At 39.5% G+C, this 12611-nt stretch overlaps 1 protein-coding gene across 2 annotated transcripts in view; it reads left to right on the top strand.

The window, feature by feature from the left end:
- LOC137346721 (carboxypeptidase D-like) overlaps positions 1–12611 on the top strand; it is a 211550-nt gene that overhangs the window by 158727 nt on the left and 40212 nt on the right. For both annotated transcript variants that reach the window (XM_068010473.1, XM_068010472.1), the window contains 6 exons: positions 5104–5246; positions 7401–7570; positions 8402–8745; positions 9522–9713; positions 10604–10771; positions 12345–12454. In XM_068010473.1, coding sequence (XP_067866574.1) covers positions 5104–5246; positions 7401–7570; positions 8402–8745; positions 9522–9713; positions 10604–10771; positions 12345–12454 — 1127 coding nt within the window. The remainder of the gene's footprint in view (positions 1–5103; positions 5247–7400; positions 7571–8401; positions 8746–9521; positions 9714–10603; positions 10772–12344; positions 12455–12611) is intronic.

Below are 12611 nucleotides of genomic sequence, written 5' to 3'. Positions count from 1 at the left end.
AAGCATGAAGGAAGTTGGCAGCGTGTATTAAAGGCGCATAAGCAGTGTAAACAACTGACCACTGAATTTAAAAACAGAAAATACTGGAAATACTCAGCAGGTCTGGCTGTATCTGTGGAGAGACAAGCAGAGTTAATGTCTCAGGTTCTTTGACCTTCCATCAGATGTGGAAACAGGGTGTCAGCTGTGGCTCAGTTGGCAGCACTCTTGACTGTCAGAATATTGTAGGTCCAAGTCCCACTCGAGACATGAGCACAGAAAGCAAGGCTGACACTTCAGTGCAGTGCTGAGGCAGTCAGAGGTGTGGTCTTTTGGATGAGATGTTAAACAAAGGCCCTGTACACATTCAGGTAGATATAAAAGGTCCCATGGCACTATTTGAAAAGCAGGAGAATTCTTCCAGGTATCCAGGCCAATATCCCTCAAATCAACATCACTAAAACTGGGTGGCACAGTGGTTAGCACCGCAGCCTCACAGCTCCAGCGACCCGGGTTCAGTTCTGGGTACTGTCTGTGTGGAGTTTGCAAGTTCTCCCTGTGTCTGCGTGGGTTTCCTCCGGGTGCTCCGGTTTCCTCCCACATGCCAAAGACTTGCAGGTTGATAGGTAAATTGGCCATTAGCAATTGCCCCTAGTATAGGTGGGTGGTAGGGAAATATAGGGACAGGTGGGGATGTGGTAGGAATATGGAATCAGTGTAGGATTAGTATAAATGGGTGGTTGATGGTCGGCACAGACTCGGTGGGCCGAAGGGCCTGTTTCAGTGCTGTATCACTAAACTAAAACAGATTATCTGGTCATTGACATTGCAGTCTGCAAATTGGCTGCTGTGCTTCCTACATTATAACAGTGAATGTACTCCAAAAGTACTTCATTAACTGTAAAGTGTTTTGGGATGTCCTGAGGCACTATGTAAATGCAAAGCTTTTTCTCCACAACTGCTGCCAGGCATGCTATTTCCAGCATTTTCTGTTTTCATTTCAGATTTCCAACATCTTTTGTATTTTGCTTTTGGCAATTTCCTTGTTTGAAAAAAAATTCTATGCTGTTTATTCACTACATTGAAAATTCACCACTGTGGTTCCTTACCCAGGGAGTTAGTTCTTTATTAGATGAATTATCAGTGGCTGTCAATGTGGATGGCATTCACAATCATGTTGCAGGATCATAAAAAGAATCTACAGTGGATTGAAAGAATTTGTATTTATACAGTGCCTTATCACATCCTCGGGGCATCCGGAAATGGTTCACAACCACTTAATTACTTTTAAAGTATAGTTGATATTATGTAAGAAAACATGATAGGTGATTTGTGTTCAACAAGATCCCACAAACAGCAAATGACCAGTTATTCTATTTTTCTGGTGGTGTAGTTGAGGGTGAATATTGGTACCTTTTGACACTGGGAGGCTTTCTTGCTTGATCTTTGAATTGTGCGGTAGGTTTGATTAGACTTAAACCGAGGGTTTTTCTATGCCTGTTCAACATTTCATCTATAGTAATAGTGCACTGTAGCATCAGCTTGGATTATGTACATAAATTCTGATAGGGGCATGAACCACAATTGAAATTCACAGGTCGCAGTGCTACCAATTGGTAGATTATTGACATTTACAAAAGGCGTGGTAAATATTGCATTTCAAAATTGAAAAAGCTCCAGTCAATATAATAAACTCCACAAAACATGGTAATATTGCACCAGGGAATGAAAGAAAAATAGTGGAATGCCATCTATGAAGGGTGATCCTCGAGCCTGTTTAACTTGCTGAAAACTATTCAGACTGGTTGAGCTGGGACTTTACCAAGGTATAAATGGTTAACTTGAGAGTAATATATTCAGTTGGAAAATATATTATGCATTAACTCTAGAAAGGATTGAATATTTTACCTACAACTATTTGAAATTCAGAGTATGGAATATCGAGATTTATTACTTCAGAAGTTTAAAACTCAAAGATCTTGGCATTCACTTACAGCAATTGTTACAAGAGTCAACCACACATGATTTATGGAACCGATAGGTCATCAGAGCCACCAGGCTTGTAAAGTCAAGAGTTCACAAAGGACTTTTTTTAATGAGGGCCATTGTAATTAATTCACCCCATTGTATCGCCCAGTTAGTTCCTAATTCCAGGATTTTTACCTCCACGACCCTAATTAGTATTCAATTCCATTAGTTATTTGCTCTTTGTATGAAGAAGGATCTCCTGATATCAGTTTTGGGAATTTACCTGTTCCATTTCATTAATTATTTTGTAAATTTAACTGTCAAATATTTCCATTTCGGGCTGAAAAATTCCCAAGTTTTTCCAGTCTTTCCTCATAACTCTGATCTTTGATGCAAGAAATCAGCTTTTTGGCTGTTCTTTGTGCTGGCTGTACATTGTAGGGTTAAAGTCACATTCTGCTATTCCGTGGCACAGTGACTGAAGCGCAGTGGTTTATAACAGCCAATGCCTTACATGAGGTTAAAATGTCCGGACAGTTGGTCTTTTGAAATTTTGATAGCATGTGCCAGAAAAGTATTTTAGAGAACTTTCCAATCTGTCTTTTAGGGATTAATTACTGTCATTTAAATTTTTTTTTTTTAACATTTTAGAGAATAATTCATTTAAAGCTCAAGTTTTATTAAATCTCAGATCCTAAATTTGAATGATCCCCGGTTAAGTGTGAGGCACGAGTTAGCTCCATATTCTACTTGTCTTGGTTTCTTGGCACGTTACTTACCTTTTCTCCCCCTGAAAATACAAAATCTATTTTCAAAATAGGCAATTTGATGGGTCTAGATATTGATTAATTGGGTGCACCTAACAGAATCAGCTGTAACTCAAGCTTTTTTTTCCTTTTAAGCATAAATATTTGACCAGTCTCTGCCTAAGTGTATATTATCACCAGCACTTCCAAGCCAAAACTGAAACTGAAAGTGCTGTAAATGCAGTGAATAAGTTGAACTTGGATATGTCAGGGAGATTTCAAGTACAAACTATTCCATTGAAGGAAAAAAGGAAATTAGAAAAGCAAAGAGAGGACATGCAAAATTATTGGCAGGTAAAATCAAGGAAAACCCAAAAATGTTTTATCAGTACATTAAGAGTGAGGATAACCATGGAAAGGGTTGGGCCTATCAGAGATGTACAAGGGAACTTGATGCAGAAGATGTGGGCAGGGTTCTTAATGAGTTTATTGTCTGTCTTCACAAAGGAGGGGGTTGATACAGACATTGTAGTCAAAGAGGAGGAGTGTGAAATACTAGATACGATAAGCATAATGAGAGAGGAAGTACCAGAGGGTCTGACATCCTTGAAAGTGGATAAATCGCCAGGACCAGATGGATTGCACCCCAGGTTGTTAAAGGAAGCCAGGGAGGAAATAGCGGATGCGCTGAGGATCATCTTCAAATCCTCACTAGATACAGGCAAGGTACCAGATGATTGGAGGTCTGCGAACATTGTACCATTGGTTAAAAAGGGTGCAAGGGATAGGCCAAATAATTGTAGGCCAGTCAGTCTGACCTCGGTAGTGGGTAAATCATTAGAATCAATTCTGAGGGACAGGATAAACTGCCACATAGAAAGGCACTGATTAGTCAGTTTGGATTTGTTAGGGGAAGGTCATGTCTTACTAACTTGATTGAGTTTTTTGAGGAAGTGACAGAGGATTGATGAGGGTAGTGCAGTGGATGCAGTTTACATGGATTTTAGTAAGGCATTTGACAAGGTCCAGCGTGGCAGACTGGTTAGTAAAATGAAAGCTCATGGGATACAGGGAAATATGGCAGGTTGGATCCAGAATTAACTCGGGGACAGAAAACAAAGGGTAGTAGTCAACAGATGTTTTTGCGAATAGAAAGATTTTTCAGTGGCGTTCCATAGGGCTCAGTGTTGGGTCCCTTGCTGTTTGTGGTATATATTAATGATTTGGACTTAAATGTGGGAGGCATGATTGGGAAATTAGCTGATGATACAAAAATTGGCAGTGTAGTTAGTTGTGAAGAGGATAGCTGTAGACTCCAGAATGATAGTTGATTAAAACCAGGCTTCATTAAATGTCTGGAGATGAAGAACAGAATTTATGTTGAAAGGAATTTCCTTAATTTGGTTTGTTGAGTGGGCGGAAAAGTGGCAAATGGAATTCAGTCCAGATAAGTGTGAGGTAATACATTTGGGGAGGGCAAATGAAGCGAGGAAATACAGAATAAACTGGAGGATATTGAGAGGGGTAGAAGAAGTGAGAGACCTTGGACTGCACGTCCACAGGTCCTTGAAGGCGGCAGGACAGGTAGATAATGGTGAAGAAGGCATGTGGATTGCTTTCCTCTTTTGGCCGAGGTACAGAATACAAAAATAGGGATGTAATACTGGACCTGTATAAAACACGAGGCCACAGCTGGAGTATTGCATGCAGTTCTGGTCACTACATTATAGAAAGGACATAATTGCTCTGGAGAGAGTACAGAGGAGATTTACAGGAATGTTGCCAGGGCTTGAAAATTGCAGCTATGAGGAAAGATTGGATGGGCTAGGTTTGTTTTCCCTGGAACTAAGGAGGCTGAGGGGTGACTTAATTGAGGTGTACAAAATTGAGGTGCCCAGATACAGTGGACAGGAAAGACCTGTTTCCCTGGCGGGGAGGTCAATTACCAGGGGACACAGATTTAAGGTGATTGGTAGAAGGATTAGAGAGGACATGAGAGAAAAATGTTTTCCCCCAAAGGGTGGTGGGTGTCTAGAATTCGCTGCCAGGAATGGTGGTGGAGGCAGAAACCCTCAATTCTTTTAAAAGATACTGGGACATGTACCTGAAGTGCTGTAACCTGCAGGGCTACGGACCAGGTGCTGGAAGGTGGGATTAGATTGGGCAGCTTTATTTTTTCAGCTGGCGCGGACACCATGGGCTGAATGGCCTCCTTCTCTGCTGTAGTTGTTCTATGGTTCTATGTCATACTTACATTTTTAAGTATGTTATATTGAAATTAGGTGAAAATATATAAATTTAAGTAAGAGATATACTTGCATATGAGACTGTACAGTAAATGGAAAGTAAAATACTGTAATGTCAGCATGTAGGTTCACAGTATGACATCTAATTTTAATTAATCTTGCAGGAGGGATGCAAGACTACAATTACTTGCATGGAGACTGTTTTGAAATCACACTGGAACTCACCTGCTGCAAACACCCGATGGCCTCTACCCTTCGTGAAGAATGGGAGAAAAACCGTGATTCCCTTCTAAACTTAATGGAGCAGGTACTGTGAGAAATAGACCAAATTTATTTTGAGATTTAATTGATTTAAGAAGGGATCTAGCACAAGTAAATTGTGAAAGGCAGTTGCAGGGTAAAGCGCTGATGGAGGGCATTCAGGGAAGAGGGAGTTCAAGTACAAACTATTCCATTGAAGGGAAAAAGTAGAGCATCTAAAGCTGTTGCACTCTGTCTGATAAAGGAACTAAAAGTTTAAAATAAAACAGAAAAAGGAGACCTTCGGCACATTACAAGCAAGATTCAGTTAATAACTAGGAAGATTATGGAACGTACCGGAGGGAATTGAAAACGTTAATACGGGAGGCAAAAAAAAAGGTTACATTAAATTGATCTCTGAAATATGTATAAGCATATAGTGTAAGCAGTTAGCCAGTGAAAGAGTTGGACCCAAAGGAAAATCTTCACGTAGATGCAGAGGACGTGGTAAAAGTATTACAGAATCACATAATTATTAGAGCACAGAAGGAGGCTTTCAGCCCATCGTGTCTGCACCGGCTCTGAGTGAGCAATTCACTTCGTGACCTTCTCCCCGTAACCCTGTACATTCTTCCCTCAGGGAACTATCTAATTCCCTTTTGATAGCCTCGATTGAACCTGCCTCCACTGTACGCTTTGGCATAGTGTGTTTCAGATCCTAGCCACTTGCTGCATGAAAAGGTTTTCCTCATGTTGCTTCTTTTGCCAGTTACCTTAAATTGTTCTTGATTACTTTGTATCTGTCTTCACAAAGGAAGCAGATGTTGTAAAAATTACACTAAAAGAGGATAATGAAGTTATTAACAGGATAAGAGTATTTACAGACGACTTGCTGAAAAGATTAGCATTACTGAAAGTTAAGTCACCTGGTCCAGATGGAATGTATCTTGGGTTGTTGAAAGACGCAAAGGTAGAAATAACAGAGGCATTGGTCACTACTTTTCAATCCTCATTGGATTCAGTAGTGCCGGAGGTCTGGAGAGTTGCTTGTAATATAGCACTGTTCAAGAAAGAAGAGAGGGATTAAGCCAGGAATCTACAGGCTAGTCAGCCTAACATCAGTGGTGGGGACGTTATTGGAAACATTATTAGAGGCAAAATAAACTTTCATTTGGAGAGGTGTGGGTTAATCAAGGGGTTCCACCCTGGATTTTTTAATGGTAATTTGTTTCTGGCTAACATGATTCACTTAATTGGTGAGGTAACAGTGAAGGTAGATAGTGCACTAAATTTTGTAGATAAGTACTTTCGGAAGGCATTCGACAAAGTGCCACAACAGAAGCTTATTAAGAAGTTGGAAACTCATGGGATTGAGGGAAAGTGGCGATTATGTATACAAAATTGGCTCAGTGACAGGAAGCAAAGGGTGGTGATGGCTGTTTTTCAGACGAGGAGGTTCCCCAAGAGTGGGTTTTGGGCCCATTACTGTTTTCAATTTCTATAAATGACCTGGACTTGATGTAGGGAGCAGCAATACAAAGTTTTCAGATGATAGATCATAATGAGGATAGTTACAGGTTTCAGGATGTCAGACAGGTTGGTAAATTGACAGAAGTATAGAGTTATGGACAATAAACAGGTTGTGGGACTTTCATCGGAGACGGCACATATATGATGGGCTGAATGGCATCCTCCTGTGCTGTAAATTTTAGATTCTTTAGTGCCTTTCATGTCCCCAGGATGTCCCAAACTCTAGAAACGAATGAAAATTTCCGATATAGTTACCTTTGTTATGCGTATAAGAGCAGGAGTAGGCCATTCATACCCTTGAGCTTGTACCATCATTTCAGTCAGATTACAACTGATCTGTACCACAACTCCATTTATCTCCTTTGCTTCATATCCTTTGTCCTTACTTTAGTGACCTCAGTCAGAGCATTTCAATTGACCCAGCACCCACAGCCTGTTTTCAGAGTACCGAGCTGGGGAAGGCAGTACTTTAACTGACATGCTTACTTTCTTCCTTTCATGCTGCCCAAAAAAGAAAACTCACCGAGCTGATAAGTGATGTCTAGGATCCATTTGGTGACCGACAATTTTGACTTGATGCATTTTATGGATTTACTCCAGTTTGATGTATTCTGAGTAGCTGCTGATCATTTCCCACCAAATGCCAACTCTTATATTAATAGGAAATTGCATTTATACTTGTATTCTGCAGGTCCATATTGGTATTGCTGGATTTGTCACAGATGCAGTACTTGGCTCTGGTATTTCTAATGCAGCTGTTGTAGTCACTGGCATTGATCATAATATTACAACAGGCGATTTTGGCGATTTCCACAGGTTGCTTGTACCAAGGACCTACAACGTAACAGTTGTTGCACAAGGGTAAGGAAAGTGAAAACCGGACAAATTATTCTCTCTTCTTTGATCCATTTACAAGACGTATGCCAAACAAAGCTAGACCATTCAACAAAAGGCATTAATTGCCCATCCCTAATTGTCCATGGGAAGGTAATGGTGAGCCACCACCTTGAGCCACTGCAATCCTTGTGGTGCAGATATACCTACAGCGCTGTTAAGGAGGGAGTTCAAGCAACAGTAAAGGAATGGTAATATATTTAAGTCAGGATTGTATGTGATTTTTGGAAGGGAATTTGAAGGTGGTGATCCCATGTACCTGCTGCCCTTGTTCGTCTAGGTGGTAGAGATCGTGGATTTGGAAAGTGCTGTGGAAGGAGCCTTGGCGAGTTGCTACAGTGCATTTTGTAGATGGTACACACTGCTGCCATGGTGTGTTGGGGTGGAGGGAGTTAAGATCTCTTGATCTAAGCAATGAGTTGCATCATATTTGAATTAATTTGTGAAAAAGTTGATTATTGAAAGCATATAGCATACTGTAAAGCAACAGCAGTGATGTTCAACTCAGACTACCTCATTTGGTGTAGCATATTGACTCAACACTGAAACTTTTCCGTTTTTAAGTATGCATATCTTGTAACTGACTTTGAGGAGCTAAATTGCTACCCAGACATTTTAGTGTAAAATTAACAGTTTTCACATTGATTTTGGGATCCAGCAGATCTATCTTGAGTCTTAAGGCCTGGTTAATTTTCAGTTGGTTACTTTTTAAAAAATAAGCTAATGCAAAAGATTTCAGTCATTTATCGAAAAAAATTTTGAAAAAGAATACTAGAGGTATTGTTTATGTTTTTGCAGTTACATGCCTGCCACTGTCTTCGACATTGAGGTACTTGAGGGCCCAGCCACGCAATTAAATTTCACGCTTCAACCTCTAGTAGCTGCAAATAATCATACTGTTGAGACGACCACCTCCGCTGTGTTCAGGACACAAAATTCATCAGAAAAAGATGAACACCAGTCCAAAGCCATTAAACCTGAGAACTTCAGGCACCATAATTACGCAGACATGGAGATTCTGCTGAGGAAATACTCCACAGACTACCCAGCGATCACACATCTATATACTGTTGGGAAATCAGTGAAGCAAAGGAATTTGTATGTTATGGAAATATCGGACAATCCAGGCATCCATGAAATGGGTATAGTTACAAGAAAATAACACAGAATTTGATTTAAATGCACCCAGATTGCGAGGCTCAAAATGAGCACTACAGAAATCCCTTTTCCAACAGCAGAACCAATTATTGGCGAGTCATGGGCCTACAATTTTTTCTTTAAATTAGTTGACTACAAACAAAAGTTAGAAATTACATTTTCTATATCCATGTCCGGCGAATTTGAAGAAAGCTTGCACAAGAATCTTCCCATATCTACTATACCAGAATGTTTGTTTTGTTTTGAACATTTGTTCTAGTCCAGTAGTACTTCAACTCTCACTGGTCTGTTAGTAAACTTATTGGCTTACTCATTCTAAGAGCTGGATTGCATTATCCTATTCAGGGCTGGAAGTGAAAGCTGCTCAGTAAATGCATCAGATGAATTTATTTTCTATTTTATCAGAATGTGTCTACTTAAGGTGACATTTTCTGTTCCATGTGGGTAAATAATCATTTCATGTGGCTTTTTCCTGTTTTGTGGAATATGTTTTGGCAAGTTTTTGACGCCCTAGAATGCAAGGTAGAAATGAGAGGTCGCAAGAGGAAATGGACATGCTACTATTCATGACTTGGATATGAGATGAAAAGCACTCTTTACGAAGCCAAATTTGCATACCAATTTATTGGTGTATTTGCATAATTCTACAGAGCTTTCATTCTATAAAAGCAGCGATGTTTGTTCTGTATATAGTAAAAAAAAAATCTATAAATGGAAAATGAATTATACCATGCTAAGTACATTGTTTTTGTTTAACTAGGTGAACCTGAATTCAAATACATTGGAAACATGCATGGGAATGAAGTGGTAGGCCGCGAGCTCCTCCTGAATCTTATTGAGTACCTTTGTAACAATTTTGGAACTGATCCTGAAGTGACCAGTTTGGTAACTAAAACAAGAATCCATATCATGCCTTCCATGAATCCTGATGGATATGAAATGGCAACAGAAGGTGATGCTTTGAATTTGAAACAAATGTTTTTTTTTGGTCTGTGTTTAAACTTTTTCCCACTTGAGCTTTCTTTACTATTTCCCTCTGTCCTTTCCAAGCTGAAAATGTTGTGCCTTTCCTTGTAGAGATTTAAGATCTACAGTTTCTGTGGCAAATAATTACTCTGCAAAATGCTGCTGTCTGTCAAATATATTTGAGCACGGGATATCAAACATAATTAACTTAATTTTCAGTGTTTTTAATACTTGTGCCATTATATATAAAATGTGAGTGGCTTGGTCTTACAAAACAAAAGAATGTAATGGTCACATTGAGCATGAAGCAATTGTTAACTTCAAATTTCTTAGCAACTCTGAAAACTGGTCCATCTTCTGATAATTCTGATTTATATTTTTGCCTACCTATAAGCATATGCCTAGGGCAAGAATGAATTATATTCTTTTGTTTTCCAAAATGCTAATGATTTCTACTAATCAACCGATAATGTTAGTGCCTTTGTTTTAGATTACATTATTTATTTATTTTTTTATTTAGAGATACAGCACTGAAACAGGCCCTTCGGCCCACCGAGTCTGTGCCGACCAACAACCACCCATTTATACTAACCCTACAGTAATCCCATATTCCCTACCACCTACCTACACTAGGGGCAATTTACAACGGCCAATTTACCTATCACCTGCAAGTCTTTGGCTGTGGGAGGAAACTGGAGCACCCAGCAGAAACTCACATGGTCATAGGGAGAACTTGCAAACTCCGCACAGGCAGTACCTAGAATCGAACCCAGGTCCCTGAAGATGTGAGGCTGCAGTGCTAACCACTGCGCCACATTACTAAACTATGTACAAAATGTGTCTTGCAAGCTGTAATATTTCTGCTTCAACTTTCAGGGGATATGAATGGTTTGGTTGGTAGAAACAATAGTAACAACTTTGATCTGAATCGCAACTTTCCTGACCAGTTCTTTCAAATTCATGACCCACGACAGCCAGAAACGTTAGCTGTGATGGATTGGCTGAAAAAGACTCCTTTTGTGTTATCTGCTAATTTACATGGTGGTAGGTACTTGCCTTCTTGGGTGGTGTTGGGTGTTTAGTAATTGATTTCTATTAGATTTATCAGACAATTTGCGTAATCAGTGTGTTTCAAAAAACGGAGAAATGGCACAGTTTCAGTCAATGTCAGCATAGCTAATGGCAGTTTATTACAAAATGCTCCAATTTACTGTTTTCCCTTTCACCAAATTTTATTCCCTTCTCTCTTGAAGAGACACTGACTTTTTGCTGGAGTGCAGTTCATAAGCAGTGAGCAGCCTCCAGCATCTCACCCGAGTGGTTATCATTCACATTTGAATCTTGACAATGAGTGTCAGCAGGCTATTTCATTGAAGGGGAGGAACCACCAAGCCTGATCTTCTCTTCCCAAGACATCCACATATCTGCACATCCAACAGGGGTAGCTGGATAGTGGTCTGGAGCAGTATCGGCCATTTGGTCATGTCTTTTTTTTGCCCACCTCCCTGACCCTTACTGCTACCCTTTCTTTGATCAGCTAACTTAGCACAGAACCTGGAACAAAGTTAAAAGCCAGATATCAACGTATTGCAATTTATCACCTGCTTCAGATCATCTTTCCTGTTGGTGTGATGATTTTGATTCTTGGGACTATGTCTTAAAGAGGCATTTAATCACCTATGACCCTGCCTGCTCCAATCTGTCCTGGCATGGCATTCTCAATGCCCATCCAGTTCTTTTTCACCAGTGAGGAAATAATTCTAAGAATAGATGATTTCTATGCCACTAGGCCCACCAAACTTGAACAGATGCACACTGCCATAGGAATACAATACTGCACAAGTGACTGTTTTTATTGGGAAACAGGCACAATGCAGTCAAAGAATGGGAGACCGGGCTAGGAATATAAGAATGTGGCTTCAAGACAATTCCACAGGTTGATGGATACAAGATATATCTAGGTGTTAGTTTAAAAGACTGTAGTTAGTTTAATGGTAGGCACCATGACAGCATTTTGATGTATTGAAGTTTAGCATATCAAGACTTGACTCAATTGAATTGATAGATTTAGTGTAAAAATTTAAAAAGCTATCCAGCTTTGTGTATATATGAAAAATTTAGAGATACAGGCAGAAGTATTTGTACACAACTTAATGATCTCACTGAGCCCAGAAAACGGAGCTTGAGAAGTGGAAATGTAATAATGTACAGCAGGGGATGATTCTTGGAGGTTGCAACTCATTGTGCCTATTAATGGGAATAGGGAGTGATGGCAATTTAGAATTACCAGATGCCACTAGATGCAAAAACATGTATTTGTTTCTCCCTTCACTTGGCCTAGCTTGATAAATATATTCCCTTCCAAAGAAGTTGCTGTTTTAAGCATTTGAAAGCTCCTCTTTTGTAGTGCAACCATTGGGGGTGGAGTGGGGGAAATGTCATATATCAATATAAATTTCAGGCAGTTGTGTAAGCTGCTTAACTTTCTTTGAAAGCTCTTCTTATATTTATAAATATGTCTGAACTGTATTGTTTTGATGATTTTACTTTTATGTAACTTTGTTACTGGGATATTGGAAGAAAGAGTAAAACAGTTGCGCTCTTGTATTTCGAAAAGGTTCCCTGGTAGTGAATTACCCTTATGATGATGATGCAGATGGGATTATTGTGTATAGTAAGTCACCAGATGACGCCATGTTTCAGCAGTTGGCACTTTCCTTTTCGAAGGTACGTTGTTTACCTAAGTCTATTTCAATTTTGAAAAAAGTCTTTTAATGTACTTCCTAAGGCGATTGATTCAAAAAACTTGGCCAAAGTTGTATTGAAGATAGTGTTGTAAACTTATCTCATTGTTTTATAAATGGATGTTTTCACAAAATTATAT

This window comes from Heterodontus francisci, chromosome 30 (assembly GCF_036365525.1).
Source record: "Heterodontus francisci isolate sHetFra1 chromosome 30, sHetFra1.hap1, whole genome shotgun sequence".
In the NCBI taxonomy this organism is placed as follows: domain Eukaryota; kingdom Metazoa; phylum Chordata; class Chondrichthyes; order Heterodontiformes; family Heterodontidae; genus Heterodontus; species Heterodontus francisci.
The sequence above is the reverse complement of the archived record's forward strand: the minus strand, read 5'-3'. Positions and strand labels throughout refer to the sequence as shown.